Source organism: Eumetopias jubatus, unplaced genomic scaffold, assembly GCF_037043125.1.
Source record: "Eumetopias jubatus isolate StellerSeaLion01/CBP00866 unplaced genomic scaffold, mEumJub1_p1.0 scaffold_13, whole genome shotgun sequence".
NCBI lineage: Eukaryota > Metazoa > Chordata > Mammalia > Carnivora > Otariidae > Eumetopias > Eumetopias jubatus.
In genome coordinates this window covers 75,578,513-75,598,087 of record NW_028274819.1, presented here as the reverse complement: position 1 = coordinate 75,598,087, position 19,575 = coordinate 75,578,513, and the positions used below count along the sequence as shown (strand labels likewise).

Genomic DNA, 19,575 nt, shown 5'->3' with positions numbered 1-19,575 from the left:
AGTTTCAAAGGTTTCATGTTTACTGTATTTAAAAATCAGTATTGGCCCAATTGTAAGCATATAAATGTAAATCCAGTCTACCTATTACTGCATTTGAGTTGATTACAGGGTGTATCTGGACTTGGAGCAAATTACCAAAGGCAAAAAGCCATTGCTTAATAGGGTGAGAGGCACAACTGCATTTCTGTGGGTCCTGTGACAATCTGGAAATAGGACGCATAAAATGAAGGTATCCGTTTTACATTTACTAAAATGTCTTACTATAAATACTGAAATCAGTCAATCCATCTATCCATCCATAGTAGACAAAAGCTCCCAATGGTTTAACATCCCAATCTCGATAGAGTTTTAGTCATGGCTTAAAGCTAGATCATGGGTTTTTGGGGTTTTTTTAATTTTTAAAAAAATTTTACGTATTTATTTGAAAGAGCATGAGTGGGAGAGGGGCAGGGAGAAGCCGATGCCCCACTGAGCAGGGAGCCTATTTGGGGCTTGATCATGACCTCGGCTGAAGGCAGACACTCAACTGACTTAAGCCACTCAACTGACTAAGCCACTCAGGCACCCCTAGATCATGTTTTTCTAAATTTTTATTTTGAAATAATACTGAATTTGGTGGAAGATTTGCAAGAATAATAGAGAACTTGTTTACCTTTTACGTAGTTTACTAATTTTTAACATTTTGTCATTTAAAAAATCATATATGTGTGTATATTACATACATACGTACTCATTCAGATGTGAATATGCACACACATATAAAAATTTCTTTCAGTCTTTTGAGAGTAGGTCTCAAGGAGTAATGCTCCTTTACCCCTAATACTTAATGTATATTCCCTAGGAATAGGATGTTGTCTTACATGACATCAGTGCAGTTAGACTTCCAGAAAATTTAACAATGATTTAATACTTTATTTTTTTAATTTTTAAAATTTTTATTTTTTAATACTTTATAGTCCATATTCCAATTTTGTCAGCTGTCCCAATTTCCTTACATAGCATGATTTTCCCTCTAGTCCAGGATTTAATTTTATTTTTTTAATATGTAGAACATTTACATACTTCCAGAAGTCTAACCATTCAAAATGTGTACTCAAATCTTTTCTCCCTTCCCTATCCCTTTCACTCCTTTCTGCTCTACCAGCTGTAGGTAAATAATTTCATTCTTGTTTACCCTTTCTGCATTTCTTTTTGCTATAATAAACAGTTTTGTGTATTTTTTACTTTTCCCTTCTTACACAAAAAGTGTGTGTGTGTGTGTGTGTGTGTGCTCTTCCCTCCCACCCCCATTAATCTATTCTGGAAATCACTCTCTGTCATTTTACAAAGATCCTTTTTTTCATAGCTACATAGTATTCCATTGAGTTTAAATACCATAGTTTTCACTTATCATTCTCTCATATTTGGGTATTTAAGTAGTTACAACATTTACAATTACACAAATAATGCAGTAATACTCATCTCACATGTTAGTATTTTGACATTTTTGGAAGTATATCTCAAAGAGTAAATTCCTAGAAGTTGGGAGTTACTGGGTGAAAGAGTAAATGTATATGTAGTTTATTAAACATTGCCAAATCCTCTACCATAGAGGTGGTACCATTCTCACTGTAGTTTTAGTTTGCATTTTTGTTACTATGAATGAAAAACTTGTAAAAACATGTTTAAGGGTCATTTTTGTATCCTTTTTTGGTGAATTGCCACCAAATTCATGTGTTTTATCCATTTTTCTAAGGTATATAGTCCTTTTTCTCTGTGGATTAAAAAAAATATTAAGGATTTTAGCCCTTTGTCTAATAATGCCATTTTTTTCCAATTTGTTATTTGTATTTTGATTTTGCTTATAGTATTTTTTGCAATGCACTAGTTTAATTAGTCCTACTTTTTTTTTTTTGCCATCTGGACTTAAATAGTTAGAAAGTCTGCCTCTATACCCAAGTTATAGAAGAGTTTACTCCTACTCTCTTTTTGTATGCTTACAGTTTGAAGTCACTTGCTGCTAAGATCCTTTATTTAGCAGTTAAATTTCTAGGTGTAGTATGAATAGTGTGGTCATCTTCCCCACACAATTTAAAGTAGATTTTATTACTGGTAAGCCCTTAATTCCAGGTTGGTAAGGATCTGACTTTTACATTTAGATCTGACTTGTTTACTTGACTGTGTATAACTCTTCCTCAGAGAAATATGATCATCATATTTCAAACACCACAGACTTCCTTGATTCCACTGCCTGCAAGCTGAATTTTCAACCGTAATTGCTAGAATTTATCTTTATTGTTGTACTAACTAAAATAGAAATCAGCACAAAATTAATATGAGAAAAGACAACTTTTCTTCTGGTGCTCAAAACTAATGACCTGAAGTGACATTAAAAAAAAAACAAAAACTTAAAGCACTTTTCAGGAGTGTAGGATCAACAATAGCTATTGCTTACATCCTGTGAAAATGAGTTGCAGATCCAGTGATGCCTTCTAGAAATATAATTTTTACTTGGTATTATTAAAAAAAAAAACAACCCAGGAAACATCCTTCCTCCCTCTATAAATGCAGTATTAATCAAATGGTTTAGATACCATGCTTAATTTTCTTTCATTTTCTAAGGATCTGATTTGAAACACACAGCAGAAATAAAAGAGAAGTAGAAAAAACAGCTCAATAGCAATTAAGAACATAGAATTAGAGCTTGTGCTAGGAAATATGACTCAACTTGTAGGATTACAGAAAATCTCCTTGAAACATGAACTCCATGGTTCTACCTGTTAGAGGAATCCTATCTTCTCTTTGCCCCTTCAGAGACCTAATGAAGAAATCCTCATTTTAAGTTGTTAACTAGCAACAAAGTCAGATATTTTCACAGAAGGTAGGTTTTACATTGAGTTTAGAAGATGAAGGTTTATATAATTTTCTATGATGAAAACTTAGATATGCCCCAGGATCCTACTAGATAGCAAAAGGGAGTACCCAGAAAAATTAAGACTTGCTTCCTGGGTTATCTGACTGCAGGTCCAGTGTCTATCACAATATATATGACCATTTCCCCTGTCTGGGCACTGTGTGAGGCTCTAAGACATGACATTAGGAATAATATCATCCTGACCTGGAAGAGCTGGCAGATTAGTCACAAATAGAGTATCACAAGGGAAGTGCACATCAGAGAATGGATCTCATGTTACAGGAGCACTTTAACTGAGTAGATATGGCAACACGTCTTGTTCCTGAGTTGTGGAAGTCAAGGGGGTCAGTGAGTCTTCACAGGAGAGAGAACACTTCAGCTAGGTCTTCAGTGAAGAGGAGTTTTTCTGGCTCTGGGATCAGAGAGAGGATGATTCTAGACAAATAGCATCTTCGAATGCAATAGCATCATGAACTGGGGGTGGGCTGTGAAATGACTCCAAGATCTTAACCATGGGTGAACAAGTGAACAAGAAAAGGAGCAAGTGTAAGAAAGTGAGGGAAGAAGAGGATATAATGAGTTTAGTTTGGAGCATGTTGAATTTTAAGTGTGTGGGAGTATTCCAAGTGGGAATGTCCAGGCAATAGTCGAATGTGTAATATCAACCTGGAGCTTTCAAGAGGATTGGTAAGTAGAGATACAGATCTTGGAGCCACTTGTGAGTGATGGTTCAACCAATGGAGATGGTTGAGATCACCCAGGGGGACATTTAATTCAAGAGGACCAGATAATGGAGGATGGCACTCTGGAGCACCAACAGTAGCTGGGAGGTCTGTGGTTGGCACAACTAATGCTACCATTTGTTGACTGTATGGACTAAATGGGCTATTATGAGTTAGCCCAATACCCACTCCACCATTTATAAAACTTTCTGTGTAAAAGTGCAGAGTAAGTTCAAACCACTTACAGAAGTATTTGGAGCCACAAACTGTACGTTGGAACTTGGGTGTACTTCCTTTTACTTATCCTAAATATATCATTTTTTTAAAGATTTTATTTATTTGTCAGAGAGAGAGCACAAGCATGGAGAGTGGCAGGCAGAGGGAGAGGGAGAAGAAGCAGGCTCCCTCCTGAGCAAGGAGCCCAATGCTGGGCTCGATCCCAGGCCCCTGGGATCATGGCCTGAGCCGAAGGCAGACGTTTAACTGACTGAGCCACCCAGGTGTCCCCTAAATATATCATTTTAGCCTATGGCTCCAGTGTACTGGAATATTTCCAGTGTACTTGGAAACCGATTGCAAGGGTAACATGCCCACACAGTGTGTTTTTATTACATTGGGAATATATCTTAAGCCATACTTCATATTTCAGGTCTACGTGATTCATTTGTAACTAAAGTATGATGACACCCCCCCTTTGCCATTAAAAATTCAACTTGAGGGACTGTCATGTGCCTGACATGATGCTAATTGTTCTTTCTTCCCCTCTGCCACTATGATTGGCACCAGATAAGAATTGTGGGTGTGGTGAGTTTTTAACTCAACTAGGACCTTTTCAGGAAATACCATTGGCGTTAGGGGAGAAATTGCTCACAGTGCCGGGACTGTCGAGGTAGTGAGGCTCTCAAACTCTTCTTTCTGAGGCCTCCGTGTGATGTTATTATTTTGTAATTCTTTGTCTTGTGAATGCTGGTGAGCTGATTTACTATTTTTCTTCTGTTTCAAGTCCATTTGAAAGACTTAAACTCTCTGCTCTTCGGTATGTTTAATACGTGTGACTACTATTAGAGACAGAAATATAATTACTATTTGGCCCATCCTGACTGTACACAGTGTCCTCAGTTTTATTCAGAATGCACAAAGGAAGGAACTGTCTCATTCTGTAAGAGCAGCTCTGTGTCTTCCCAAATCTTCTTCATAATAGCAAATGATATTGTTACAGAACAAAATCTCTGAGGAAGGAACTTCTTTTTAAACCTTAGTCTTGATGTGGGGTGGGTGGGGGGATATTCTTCTCTCAGCACTGGGCTGTTGCTATAGTTGAGGGTAAACTGGAGCCAGGAGAGCTGGGCGCTGGGAACTCGGGAGGCTGAGCGGAAAGCCGAATGCCTGGGGAAGAGGAAGAAGTGATTCTAGACTGTGCCTAACCTTGGATATTGTGAGTACCCTCCACCCCTTCAGACTACATCAGTCCAACTTCCAACCAGCACCAATACTTACTTGCCTACCTGACAGCTGGAAGTGCAAGAGAATTCTTACACCCCAGGGAGCAGCCTTCAACCAGTGACTGACAGGAGTTAGTGGGTAGATACCCAGCTCCTGTCCACTGGCTTGGATAGCCGACATGTCGGCTTTACAACGGCTTTCCCAACAGGATGAAGATGCAGTCACTCACAGCGATAGCTGGCCTGACAATAGACCATTGGCCAGCTTCCCTTCCTTGTCTCGCTTTTCCACTCCCTTACTGGTTTTTGCCTTCACTTCCCAAATAAACCCTTGCTCTAGAATCTTTTGTCTCAGGATTTGCTTCTGTGGAAAGCTAAGAGCTAAAATATGTCACCTTGTCTTTCGGGGAGAAGGTTTCAGACACCTGGCATAAATGCCATCACCTCTACAAGGTGGGCATGGGGAACAAGGAATCAAAGTGAAGGCATTAGTTAGGTTCTCCAGATTAGTGCACCTGTCACAGAGCACCAAGCAGGATACTTGGAAGACATGCCTGGAAGGCCACTGCCTACCTTTGATTCCTTTCTCTGTGCTCATTGCTGACTAGCCTTAGTCTGCCCATTCATTCTTTCTCAACAGTGGACACAATTTGACTAAGTAGGATTCTGTTCTCTGAATTACCAGCACATTCCAGCCTTGCCTTCCTGAAGTGGTGCCAAGTCATCTTAGTAGAACATCAAGTCTACCCAAGCTCTTGAATAACATGCTTACAGGCAGTCCCTTGGTTCCTTTTCTAGAGCTAAATACCTATTACTTCATCTGCCTGGCACTCCTGTCCCTTCTCGGAGGACCAGTCACATACCAGTCACACACTGCCAGGTCCATCAGCAGAATCGAAAGACAGCTGCTCGCCACCTTCTCCCCTACATAGAGTTGCCGAAAGAGTGAATGTGAAGTGAAAACTGGAGACAAGAGTGGACTCCTTTGAACTTGCTGATAAAATCATAGAGAAAGGTAGGTTCAAAGCTCCAGGAGGGGGTGAGGTCAGAGGAAGATCTTGGGTGTGTTTTGTGTTTGACTTCAAGCTGAACACTTGGCAGTCAGCCATGCTTCCTCCCTTCTGTCTCTGTCACCCTTGCTTCTCCCTCCTTGCCAGCACCTTGATTCAGGTCCCACCTCTGCTCCTGGATCACTTGAACAGCCTCCAAACCTCCTGCTTCTGGCTGCAGCCCCTCTATTTCCCAGGAAGTCACTAGAGTGTTCTTTCTAAAATGCAGGCCTGATCTTGTCAGTTTTGTACTTACAGCCCTTCTATGAATTCCCAGTGCCCTCAGGAAAACGTTCAAATCCCTCCTGCCGTTGCTGAATGTGCCACAAGCATACTCACCTCCATGTCTTTGCGTGTACCATGGTTCCTTCCTTATGGAATACCCCATCTTCTTCCCTCTGCCTCCTCCTCTGTGACCTGTCTCTTGCTGGTCCCTTAGGACTGAGCCAAAGTATCACTTTTCTGGGAAGACTTCCCAGACTCCCTCCCACCTGGATAAATGCACCTGCTATTTTATTATGATGACACTTAAACCATTTCCTAGCTGCTTGTTAGTAGGAGAGCTTGAACTGTATTTCTGAAGTTTGAAGAGGGTACAGAAACTGACATCTAACTTTCCCAGAAGAGTTCCAAAGTGAGAGGTGGCTGGGGCCTCTCCTCATGCCCTTGTGAGAAAAGAAGACTGGTGGGAGGGGCCCATTCTCCAGGGTTCCTGTGGGACAAAGGAGCAGGCTTTCCTGTGGGCCAAGTGGAATTCTCAGGAGGAACCTGGGCTTAAGTCATTTGCTGGAGTCCCAGCATGGTGAGATGACGGAATAGACAGTCTACCTGACCTTTACCATTTGAATGGGGGTGAGGCCCGCAGTTACAAGTAGTCAACTTGTATACTAGATACTGCATATCTAGCACCAGAGAGAAAGGTGGTGGGACATCCATACAGGTGTCTCTGAAAACCCCACAGGCAGAAAAATGAAAGCTTTTCTTTTCTTTTAAAGATTTTATTTGTTTATTTATTTACTTATTATTTTTTTGAGAGAGAGTGCACAAGTGGGGTGGGGAGGGGTGGGGTGGGCAGAGGGAGAAGCAGATGATTCCTGGCTTGATCCCAGGACTCTGGGATCATGAACTGAGCTGCGGGCAGACGCTTAATGAACTGAGCCACCCAGGTGCCCAGGAAAGGTTTTCACCAAGGGCAGACAAGTTAAATAACTTGCCCAGGATTTCACAGCTAGGAAGTGACAAAGCTGTGATTTAATTCTGACTCCACAGGATGGGGTCGGTGGGTGGCCGGGCTGGGGTGACTGGAAGAGACTCCACAGTCTCTCTCGTAATGAAAACAGGTGAGCAAGATATCAAGATTTCCTGTAAAGTAGGCAGAGAACAAAAATATGGGTAATATACCCCTTACTACAGCTTCAAAAGTTTCTACGGCAAGAAGTGGCACATAGCTATTTATCTCCTTTGATTCTTGGATCCTGTCCGCAGATTGTCCCGCTTTGAAGTTTCCCTGGAAACCGCCCCCCCCCCCCATTGTCTTAATACATGTGAGGAAACAACCTAGGAAGCCCTCTGGCAAATCTGAAGTCTGGTCGGTGAAGGGGCTTGGAGAAGCCCTGACATCTATTGCATTGCTCGCCTTGTTCCTAAAACAGCCGGACTGGGGATCCACCGCTGCAGTATCGAAACCGCGCCGGGGCTGGCGCTCAGACCGAAACAGGTGGAGTGCATCCCGGTCTCCGCACTGGCAGCCGCCTGGAGCCGGCACACCCCGCTTGACAGCACGCCCGCCACAACCGCGAGGCACCCGCGTGGGCGGCTCCCACCTGCCTGCCTGCTCCCTAGACCGTAACGAGGCTGAGGCAGGATGGAGGGGCGAGTGTGACTTCGGGAAAGAGTCCTGGAAGCCGGGCGGAGTTTTACTCCCGGCGTGGGAGCGGGCAGGGTGCGGGGAGCCAGAAAGCCCGCGGGCGAGCGGGCGAGCGCGCGCGGCGAGAGAGCTTCGCAAGCCCCGCGGGGTTGCAGTCCCGGCGTGGGAGCGGGCGGGGTGCCGGGCCCCAGAAAGCCCGCGGGCTAGCGGGCGAGCGCGCGCGGGGAAGGAGCCTCGCAAGCCCCGCGGGGTTGCAGTCCCGGCGTGGGAGCGGGAGGGTGCGGAGCGCCAGAAAGCGAGCGGGCGAGCGCGCGCGAGGAGAGAGCCTCGCAAGCCCCGCGGGGTTGCAGTCCCTCAGGGGCAGCCGGCCGGGCGGGAGCCACCGCCGAGCTGGCGGGGCGGGCGCGCGTCACCGCCTAAGCCGGAGCCGGGGCGAGCCGCGGTGCCGCGCAGAGCCCGGGAAGTGCGGCCAGCAGCCCCGAGCGCAGCCGCGCGCCCTCTCCTCCCGGCGGACGTCGGCGCGGCGCGGGTTCGGGCTCGGGCGCCGGGGCTCGTCTAGGATGGGCCCGCGCGGGGTGCTGCTCTGCCTGCTCCCCTTGGTGCGAGCCGCCGGGCGCCCCGAGGCCCCGGCCGACGAGCCGAGCCTGGAGGCGGCCGTGGCCGTGCCCAACGCCTCGCACTTCTTCTGGAGCAACTACACCTTCTCCGACTGGCAGAACTTTGTGGGCCGGAGGCGCTACGGGGCCGAGTCCCAGAACCCCATGGTGAAAGCCCTGCTCATCGTGGCTTACTCCTTCATCATCGTCTTCTCGCTCTTCGGCAACGTCCTGGTCTGTCATGTCATCTTTAAGAACCAGCGAATGCACTCGGCCACCAGCCTCTTCATCGTCAACCTGGCGGTCGCCGACATCATGATCACGCTGCTCAACACCCCCTTCACCTTGGTGAGGCCCCGGCCCCCCGCCTGCCTCAGCGGGCGCGGCTCTGCTAACCTCGGCCCTCCACGCCCCCGCCCGTCCCGCTCCCCCGGGCCCCCCTCTCCTCCGTCCGCGGACTTCTCCTCCTCCGGTTACCCCGGGTCCGGCTGGCTGGCCTCGCCTCCCCAGCTCCTTCCCCTCTGCCCTCCTCGCTCAAGTCTCAACTCTCTCCTCTGTTCTGTCTCGTAGACTTTCTGTCCCTCTGCTCTGTCTCGCTCTCTCTTTGTGTCTTCATCTTTTTCCCTCCCTGTGACTGTCCTTCTGTCTCTCTGTTCCTCCGCCCTGTCTCTATCCTTCCCTTTCCCTCTCTTCCTGTCCTTCTCTGTGCTTTTTTCTGTCCTCTGTCTCTTTCACTTCTGTCTCATCACCTTCTGAGCCCGAGCTTCTGCAGCTGAGGGCACTGGGGTCAATGACTGGAGTGTCTGCAGTCATCCCGGAGCGAATGACCACTTCCTATTTAATATCACTGGGCACTGGGCCTATTTGATATCAAGCAGTAAATCGAAGCTCCTGGAGATGTTGGCAGATTGCTAAGTCACCCCCCATCCCCGAAATTCCAGCCCATTCAGTGCCCTCCACCGCCACCCTAGGATGCTGCTTTGTGCCACAGCTGCAACAACAAACAGTTGCAAATTGTTAACAGAAACTTAAGTGCATTTTCCTAGACCACTTATTTAAATTGTGTCTCTCTTCTGTGGTTTGACCATGAGGCTGTGGTAAGAAGTGTGTGTTGGGGAAGAGATGAAGATGAGGTGGGCTTTGGTCCCAGGACCGGGCTGGGGGCATTTGCACATGGGTGGCAGATGAGCCCCCCCCCCCACAAGCCCTGGCTGCTTAGCATTAGTGGTGTCATTTCTGTCCCTCCATGACTTGGGAGTGCGGTGCTCCCAGTGGTTTGGGACTGTGAAGGTTAGGACTGAGGTTTCTGAAGCATGAGTTAACGTTTTTTCACTTTATGGAATAACCTTATTGTTATTTGAGTTATTACCAAAGCAGTATCTGTTCGTACTTCTCTCTCTCTCTCTGTCTCTCACACACACACACACACACTCAACCAGAAATAATAGACAAGCCAAAAGAAGGTGAACTCCCACAAGTCCATCCACCTGTGTGAACATCCTTCCAAACCTCACATTTTAAAACTACATTCTCTCTTTTGTCCTCGCTTATGAGAACATTGCATTTTGCAGATGAGGAAACTAAGGCACAGAGGTTCACTCCCTTGTCCAAGGTCATTTAGCTAGTACTTAGCAGAGACAGGATAGGAATTACTTTTCTGACTCAAGTCCAGATGTCTGTCCACTAAGCCACCGAATCCGGGGGTGGCAGGTGAGGAGGGCTTCTTGGGCCATGTTAAGCTTCCACTACTCCAAACCATGGACTTTTCCTGCTCCCCGGTCAGCTTATATCTGACCGATTCCTGGCTACTCAGAATCCTCTCGTCACTAGCCAAGGACATCCCCATCCCCTTACCCCCGGTTACCTTGAAGCACAAGAGAGAGTATCTCTGGCTCCCCTTGGCTCCCCCACCCACCCCCTTGGCGTCTATGCTGATAGCCTGCAATGGGGGGGAGGGGTGGGCTGGGCCACCCAGGATGAGAACTGGCCCCAGGGCATGGCCCCTGGGCTGCTCTGCCCAGAGCAGGATGCAAAATTAAATCTTCAGCAGACACAGGGGGGTGGAGGAGAGAAGCCATGGACCCCGGGCTAGACTAACTGAAACCTGACATGTCCTGCCTTGGATGATCTCTTGCAAGAGAGGAAGTGGCAGGGTCCTGAGAACCCAGAATGCCTTCGAGGTAATCCAGCGCAGCTTGGCCTTGTACCTGACCAGTGTAACTGCCCCAGTCTAAACACTTGTCAAAGCTTACAAGGTGCTGGCAAGCAGGGAGGATGAAAGGGTTGGGGGGAGGGTCTTCTGAGGTAAGGCATCCTGTCTTCCAGCTATTTGGTGACAATGTTTTTCCTCCCTGGTTTCCTTTCCTGTCCACTTTACTCATGTCGGCTCTAGTCGTTGAGAGAAATGCAAACAGTACTTGCAGTTCCCATGGCAGAGGCAGACACAGAGTGCGATGGAGCCTGGAGGAGAGAATCATTTATTCTGTCCTGCCAGAGTCCCAGGAGAGGGTCAAAGGAGACTGTACAAAGACCGTGACATTTCAAAGGCGACTGGAGGGGCAGGAGTTTCCCAGGTTGAGGTGAGGGCTCCATGCAGATAGAGGAAAGGGGAGATCAAAGGCAAAGGGCATCAAGGCTCATGGTGTGTCTGGGGGGTTGTTGAATGGCTCAATGGAGCTGGAACAGTGAGGTAGGAAGCACAGTGGGGGGTGTGCTGCGTCGGGGCGTGGGTAGCTGGAGACAGGCAGAGATGGGCCAGAAAGGAAGACTGAGGCCAGCTTGTGAATGGGCCTGGGAACTCCGGAGGCATCTGGCTCTGGGGCCAGATGATGTGAGGGGCCAGGATGATGTGAAGCAGGAAGGTGACAATAATCTGATTTTTAGTTAAGAAAATACCATCAGCAGTGTGAAGGCTGAGTGGCAACTGGGACAAGACTGGAGGACAGGGGAAGCTGCTAGGAGGCCGTAAAAGGTCCAGGCGAGAAATGATGGGGCACTCCATGAGGGCCATGGCCTTGGGACTGGAGAAGAGGAAATGGATCTGAAAGCCATCGAGAGGCAGCCCTGGTTGGCTCTGTAATGTATGGAATGTGGGAGGTGAGAAGTAGGAGTTGCTAAAGATGTCTAGCTCCATAATGTTAACGGACTGCTCGGAAGCCTCGTAAGGCTGCTACCTGCCAACCACACAGGGAGTAAAGCTACGGTCTACTGTCCTAGTGTCATAATCTGGCCACACTCGTCGTCCCTCATGACTCTTCCACACACCCCCACTAACCGTCCCACTGCTTATTGCTCACACAGGGCCTGGGGTTTCTGACTCAGTGCCAAGCCCTTTGTTCATACTGCCACGGGTAGGAGGCCCACTTATTCCGTAGAGCTCATCTCAGGTATCTCATATGTCATAAGGAGGGTAGTTAATGGTGTTAAGCGCTTCCTCTGTACGAAGCACTGCTCTACCTTCTTTGCACGTGTTACCTCTTGTCTGATTTTCCTAACGACGGTTAGCGCATTTTACCCACAAGGACAGTGAAGCCCGGAAAGCCTAAGAGCCTTGCCCCAGGTGACAGTCGTAAGAGGCTGAGTTATTACTAGAACTACTATGTATCACTACATGATATTCTTTCTGTCCAACTGACTTGCTTGGTGTCTTTCTGTATCATTTTTCCTCTCTACCTCAGCCCCCTCCCACCCTGCCTTGTGGCCCTGATGCCTCTGTCCCGGCCTTCTGTAGGGCACTGAATACTTTCCTCCTTGCATCCTGAGATACCTGAGTCCTCTTGCCAGACTCCTTCAGAATCAGCGCTTAATCTTTCTCGGGCATGGGGCATCACTCAGGAACGGCTCGAGTGCTGAGGGAGTGAGCAGGCAGCCATGGGTGATGTGGGATGAGGCCTAGGCCTGCTCCTAGGGCCCCATGCAGTCCTGGAGCTTGTCTTCTCCCTGCCCTGCCCACCCCTCTCCAGGCTCCTCAGTCCCCTTCCCAGATGAAATTGCAAGATTTGCTTAGTCAACATTAGAGAACACAGCCCCTACGCTGTGTTGTGATTTTTCAGATGTGTCTCTCCCATTAAGTCTGAACTCATGTGGGCTAAGAATGGATTTTATTGTTACCAGAAAAATAGCTACTATTTATTTCTAATAATACCTTTCTACCAATCTGCCAGACATGGAATTCTACCCTTTATAGACTTTTTAAAACCTAATCCTTACAATAAGCCTACAAGGTAGAGATTTTTAAGTCTCGTTTTGCAAACAAGGAAACTGAGGTTCAGAGAGATTTTATAGCTCACCCAAGGTCACACAGCTAGAAACTAGTAGAGGCTGCAAGTCCAAGTCCAAAGCCCATGGATTCCCACGCTCTCCTGGCACCTAAGAGGGCTTAGCCCCAGCGATATGATCAGGTTTTGTTGAATCGAGTGATTGAAAATCGGTCATGCCAGAGAAGATCATGTGTGACGCACAGTTGAGTAGTGTAGAATGGAAGAAGGGAGGGGCTTGGAAGAAGCCTCCTGAGGGATGCTCCTCAGAGGCCACAGGGGGTGGGTGTCAGAGTCAAGGCTTGTTTGTCTTCTGACCTCTGTGGGCTGGTTTCCAGGTCCGCTTTGTGAACAGCACATGGGTGTTCGGGAAGGGCATGTGCCATGTCAGCCGCTTTGCCCAGTACTGCTCACTGCATGTCTCAGCACTGACGCTGACGGCCATTGCTGTTGACCGCCACCAGGTGAGGGCACTTACCCCCAACACCCCATCCTTCCCCCTCTGGCTTTGCTTCTCAGGGAACTGCAGGGCCCCTCACGACAGTGTTTTAGCACATTTTTCAATAAGTGTTTTTGTCCTCTTATTGACCAGTATGAGCCCTTAGACCTGGCATTTTAAAACACATGTGCTAAGTGCTACAAAAAAATCATTATTCCCAATTTGTTGTTCCTTCAAAGGGTCATTGCTTCCATTTTGTGCCTCAGAAATTAATGAGCTTGTTTTGGGGGTTGAAAAGCAAACCTGAAAGTCACACATGAGAAGAGATTGGCAAATCATTGCAGGGCAGAGACAAGGGAGATGGATATTCCCTGGTCCCAGTTGTTGAGGAGGAAGACAAGCTAGGGTGTCCAGGTGGCAGGAGCAGGCCTCAGGGGAGGGCAGGAAGGCCCTCCTCACTGTCCTGCCCCATCAGACGCACATGGGTGGATATGGTAAAGGAAACCAAAGAGGGCCTGGGGTTGCCTATCCTGGAGGAGGATGGCTCCATGGCAAGCACCTCACACATGCTAACCCAGTAAATCCGTGTTGCATCCTTAGGTCTGTGCTGAATCAAGGAGTGGAAGCTAAGGAAAGTACATGGGTAGCTTTCCCAAGATCACCTGCCTGGTGAATGATGAAGCTAGGATTAGCACTGAGGTCTGTCTGGCTTCAAGCCTCTGCTCTGATCACTAGACCACCCTATTCTGAGAAGGCTCAGAGGCACCTACAAGGCCAATATCATAAGGACCATCAGGACAAAGAGAGGGTAGGATTTATTCTGAGTAGCTCCAAGAGGTACAAAGACCAAGGGAGAGGAGGCTTCAAAGATGCAGATTCAAAGATGTAGCTCAGTGTGAGAAAGAATTTTCTAACAGATCAAAGCTGCCTGGGGAGGTAATGAGTTTCATTTCACTGGCCATTTTTAAGCAAGGGCTATGTGACACTTGATAAGGATGTTTTAGAGGACATTCATCATCTGGTAGGGAATTGGGCTTGGCAAACTATGAGATTTCTTTAGCCCTGAAATGCCATCATTTTGGCATTTATATTGCAGATGCTTTGGGCAAAGTCTGAAAAGGCGGCATACAAATATTTTTCTGCCTTTTCTTAACCTTCTTCCCTAATTCAACAAGAGGGACTCTGAATTGCCTTTACCTGGCCCATGCTTACCCCCATTTAACAGAGCTAAGCGACAGTTGACCCTTGGGCCAAAGGTGGGTCGGTCTGAGGAGCAAGGGGCTAAGTCTTGCCCACATTGACCACGTTGCTGTGACATAAACCCCAAATATGGGACCTTGTCCCAAAGCCAGTAAAATCTTTGAGTGATGTCCGGGGCCTCTGATCCAGGCTCTCACTTCCTTCAGCAACTGGACAACGGGAGAGCGTGAGGGGCAAAGATGACAAAATCCAGAAGGGGGATGTGCTAAGCAGCTTCTAAAGCCTAGTCACTTCCTCCCATTAAACCTAGAAAAAAGCTGGAGAAAAATTTGGGGGGACCCAGCCAGAATGTCCACTGTGTCCTGGGATGACATCCTCAGGTGGTGGCAGCTCTTTATGACTTCTCCCCCTGACCTTGGATTCACCTGTCTCAAGATGCCTTTATCAAGAAATAATGCCCCTAGTCTTAAAATGAGGATGCCATGAAATCCCCAAGTCTTGATTTAAACCTTTTAGGAGAATGGATTGTCATACTGTAGCAATTCCGGGATGCTTTTTCAGCCCAAAGCTTGCAACACGGGCTTTACTAGAGGCATGGGAAAACCGGACCCCACTGCAATTTTAGCAATAAATGCAATAATTTAAATAAAGAAAGAAAGAATTGTATCACCAGTGTTGTGACTCCCCAGATAAATGTCATTTTAACTTCCCATGACAGGTGGGGAGAGTCTCCCCTCCACATTTGTCACCTCAGACCCTCTCAGAGCCCTCCATAACCTAAGGGGTCCAGAATCATGGGGGGCGGGGCCCGATCAGATCCCAAGATGGAGGCCAACCATGGGTTTGTCCCCCTGCTGGTCTTGTGGGTGTCACGCAAGCAGACCTGCTCCACCCCTGCCCCGTCTCCTCACTGACCCCTGGTTCTGCCACATATGAGCTGCAAGAGGCCTCTGAGCTGCCTGGAGTCTCTGAGCCCGGAGGACATCCTGGAGGGGGGCGGTGGGGGTGGGGCAGCCCAGGGGCTCCATCCTGAATGAAGGGGTGCCTCTTTATAAATAGGACCCACCTGCCTACCTGCCACACAGGAGCTGCGTCCTCGGGATTCCTTCTGCTTCTGAACTGCTTCAGCCAGTGGTGCACACCTTGCTTGTTTTCCAGGTCATCATGCATCCGTTAAAACCCCGGATCTCCATCACAAAAGGCGTCATCTACATCACAGTTATCTGGACCATGGCCACGTTCTTTTCGCTCCCACACGCCATCTGCCAGAAATTATTTACCTTCAAGTACAGGTGAGTTGACTAGTAAGGAGTAGCCTGGGGCCTCCCAGGCCCTTGAGGGAGGGAAGTCGGAGCCCCCTCTGCCTCCGAGTTACCCAGTGCTCGCAGCACCCGGCTGTTCCTTCCGTCTCTCTCCCGTTCTCTTGCCCCCAAGCCCGGGGGCCTATCTGCCACATTCCTTCTGCTCTTTCTCCGCTTTTCCTCTCAACCACTTTAGCTCCCTGCTTGTCCTCTACCCAGTTTGTCTGCAAGGTCAAGGCAGGAGTGAGCAGCAGCTTTCACCAGGAACACGTACTTACACGGTCACCCAGACCGAGATTCAAAATCGCGCAGGCCTTGTCCAAAGTGGCAATGTTCAAATTCCGTTGCCCAGCCTGCAAACAGAACATGCCCGTGTCTGTGTGTCCGAGGCACGAAGCTCCACTTTCCCCTACCTCCCTTTCAGGCTTCTTTGTCATATGCTCTCACAGAATGAGAATTTCTTTCAAAGCACTTCATGTTTTTTTAAATTTAAACACTTGTGTATACTACTAGTTCATCAAAAGTGCTCTCCCCAGCTAGACTATGAGGCTGGGGAGAGTTGGCGCCATTTCTGATTCTGCTACCTTGGTGTCCCCAAGCACCTAACTTACTCTCTCCACATAACAAGCTCTCAATACATACTTACTTACTTACTGAATAAATGAATGGATGAACGAATGAGCTTCGAGTGATTTTCATCAGTTCACAATTGTTTTCTATGAGGTTCCTTAGAAACAGACCCTGAGATACAGATCGGGCTTTGTGATTTTAAGGAAGTGCTCCCAGGGGTCATGGCTGAGGGAGTGGGGAGGCAGGATAGCAAGGGAAGGGAGTCCAAGGGAAGGTGCAGTTCAGGGGTTGGAGGGATGTCAGAGGTAGCTACAGCCAGTTGCATGGGGGGCTCTAGAGCAGAGATAACAGAATTTGCGCAGCCTTGAGGCAAGGGAGCTGGGCTTTCATATTCCAGGCTTCCCTGGGGAAATGGAAACTCCCAGCCCCTTTTGGCTTTTAGGGGATCTGTAGGAAATGATTTCAGTGGCCCCTGAAGCTAGGCACCTACAAGATTGGCGGGGGGGCTAGAGGCCTGCCACTCCAGATCAGTGAAGGGGATCTGAGGGGATCGAGGGGGTGCAGTGCTGGTGTGTCCAACAGTAGCCATGTACTGCTCGTCCTGAACCGTGCACTTAAAAACTCACATTTCTGTGACACAGGCAGGGTCAAGAGACTAAGCTCTGAAGGCCGGTTACAGCTACATTTGACCCTTGAACAACACTCATTTGAATGGTGTGGGTCGACTTCTGTGTGGATTTTTGCAGTTAATACAGCCCAGCACTGTAAATGTATTTTCTCTTCCTTCTGATTTTAATAACATTCTTTTATCCTTACTTTATTGGAAGAATACAAGTATATAATACATATACAAAATATGTGTTAATCAACCATTTATGTTTTCAGTGTGGCTTCCGGTGACTAGTAGGTGATTGGTAGTTAAATTTGAGGGGAGTCAAAAGTCATCCATGGGTTTTCAGCTGTGCAGGGGTCAGTACCCCTAACCTCTATGTTGCTCAAGGGTCAACTGTAATTTATAAGGGCTCCCTCCCCAAATTCTACAATATTGAAATGAATCACATATCTAAATCCCCTAGCACTCAGATTCCCATCTGCCTTCACACATGGGGAGCTGGGTTTTTTTCTCCTGCTAATAAAAGCAAAGAGCATTCTCTCTCTTTCAGTAGTGATGGCCACCAGCACATATAACAAGAGCAACAAGCTCCGTGGTGTGAGGAGAAAACAGCCATTTTGAGTTGCTGCTCAGACGTTTTATAATATGACAACCCCATTCACACCACAGTCTGGACATTTAGATTAGGACACAGGGTTAGGATTCCCACCACAAGTTCCTGCCTTGTTTTTCCCGGGTCACCTTTTAAAAGGACCACTCAGAGTTGAGGCTGTGAAAAATTAGTGACCACTGCCCCAACCACCTTCCACGCAAGAGGTGCTTGCAACCCTGCTCTCTGTCTCCTGCTTGCTCATGAGCCGGGACAGAGGACTGCCCTTCCCCCAGCTCCTTGTGCCTCCATTCTGGGATTTGTAAGTAATAAATCTTGGGACTTTGTTTCCTTTGTGTGAGTGTATTGAAACTGAGCCTTCCATCAAAATGGCCCTTGGGTTTTCACTTCCCCAAAGTGGGAGCTTGGATGCCAAGGGAGGTACTTACCAACCCTGCCTGCGGGCTCAGGCCTCCTCATTCAGCAGGTCTTTATCTGCAGAGTCTTAACACACCAGCTCTGGGGGCTCCTCAAAGAGGAACCGGGTGCATTCTATAGAAAATAAATACTTGTTATATGAATGGCTGAAGGTATGTTAGTTCAGGCTTTCCCACTCACATTCTTAAGACCCATCATTTCTTTGCCCCACTCCTTAATTCCCTTCTGGAATGGGAGTAGGTAGTAACATGAGGAATTCCAAGATTTCCTGAGCACATTGTGCTCTCAGGTTGAGTTAGTTCTAAGACTAGGAATACCAGTGTTCCATTCATTCATCGAACAAATATTTACCGGGTCTCTGTTATAGGCCAAGAATAACATAAGGTTAAGAGGACACAGAGAGAGCAGGTGTTTTCCTTATCTTTACAGAACTCCCAACCTATTGGAGAGCCAGAAATATATCAAATAATTACACTATAGCAAAAATGCTCTGAGGGATGTGCCCAATGGGGAGAAAGGCCAGTGCTTCTTGGGATGAGGCCTTTGCACACTAATGGCACACCCTCCTCTTTCTCTCTCTCTGCCTCTCTCTGTTTCTCTGTCTCTGTCTCTCCCTCTCTCCCCTGCCACCAGTGAGGACATTGTCCGCTCCCTGTGCCTGCCAGACTTCCCTGAGCCAGCTGACCTCTTCTGGAAGTACCTGGACTTGGCCACCTTCATCCTGCTGTACATCCTCCCCCTCCTCATCATCTCCGTGGCCTACGCCCGCGTGGCCAAGAAGCTGTGGTTGTGCAACACAATTGGGGATGTGACCACAGAACAGTACCTGGCCCTACGGCGTAAGAAGAAGAAGACCATCAAGATGCTGATGCTGGTGGTGGTCCTCTTTGCCCTCTGCTGGTTCCCGCTCAACTGCTATGTCCTCCTCCTGTCCAGCAAGGTCATCCACACCAACAATGCCCTCTACTTCGCCTTCCACTGGTTTGCCATGAGCAGCACTTGCTACAACCCCTTCATCTACTGCTGGCTCAACGAGAACTTCAGGGTTGAGCTGAAGGCATTACTGAGCATGTGCCAAAGGCTGCCTAAGCCCCAGGAGGAAAGGCCACCCTCCCCAGTTCCTTCCTTCAGGGTGGCCTGGACAGAGAAGAGCAATGGCCGGAGGGCTCCACTAGCCAACAACCTCCTGCCCTCCTCCCAACTCCAGTCTGGGAAGACAGACCTGTCTTCTGTGGAGCCCATTGTGGCAGTGAGTTAGAGGGGGGTTGGTGGGGGGCAGCGGGGGGAGAGGCAGAGGGAGGGCTGTCTCCAGCTGAGGTTGGGAAAGGGCCTGAGGACAGAGCCTGGAAAAAAGCCTGTCCTCTCACACATGACCTTCACAGTGCTTGAAACAAGGTCCTACAGAAGCCATGGGACCCTTGATTTCCTAGGAAATGCTGTCTAGCCTCCTCCCCCATTTGATGTGAAAACTAAAAGACAACTACCAATTAGACACATGTTTATGAATTTCTGTCTAAGAAATGCTGCGAGGCATATCACCCTGGTTCCCTGAGCCAGAGAACCCAGGACAGCTTCAGCCCACATGAGGGCTGAGTCAGCC

The 19,575-nt window shown here is 48.1% G+C and overlaps 1 protein-coding gene across 1 annotated transcript; it reads left to right on the top strand.

Annotated features, from left to right (window-relative positions):
* Positions 1–8,533: 8,533 nt before the first annotated feature.
* GPR83 (G protein-coupled receptor 83) lies at positions 8,534–19,233 on the top strand. Its single transcript, XM_028119618.2, has 4 exons — positions 8,534–8,917; positions 13,164–13,289; positions 15,623–15,756; positions 18,609–19,233. The coding sequence occupies exons 1-4, from the start codon at positions 8,534–8,536 to the stop codon at positions 19,231–19,233; spliced, it is 1,269 nt and encodes a 422-aa protein (XP_027975419.1).
* Positions 19,234–19,575: the final 342 nt, after the last annotated feature.

Excerpts from the sequence above, each read along its gene's own strand:
- GPR83 (XM_028119618.2), top strand. The coding sequence starts at position 8,534 with ATGGGCCCGCGCGGGGTGCTGCTCTGCCTGCTCCCCTTGGTGCGAGCC. Across the intron at positions 13,290-15,622 it reads TTGCTGTTGACCGCCACCAG|GTCATCATGCATCCGTTAAA; the intron begins GTGAGGGCACTT and ends CTTGTTTTCCAG. Across the intron at positions 15,757-18,608 it reads TTATTTACCTTCAAGTACAG|TGAGGACATTGTCCGCTCCC; the intron begins GTGAGTTGACTA and ends CCCTGCCACCAG.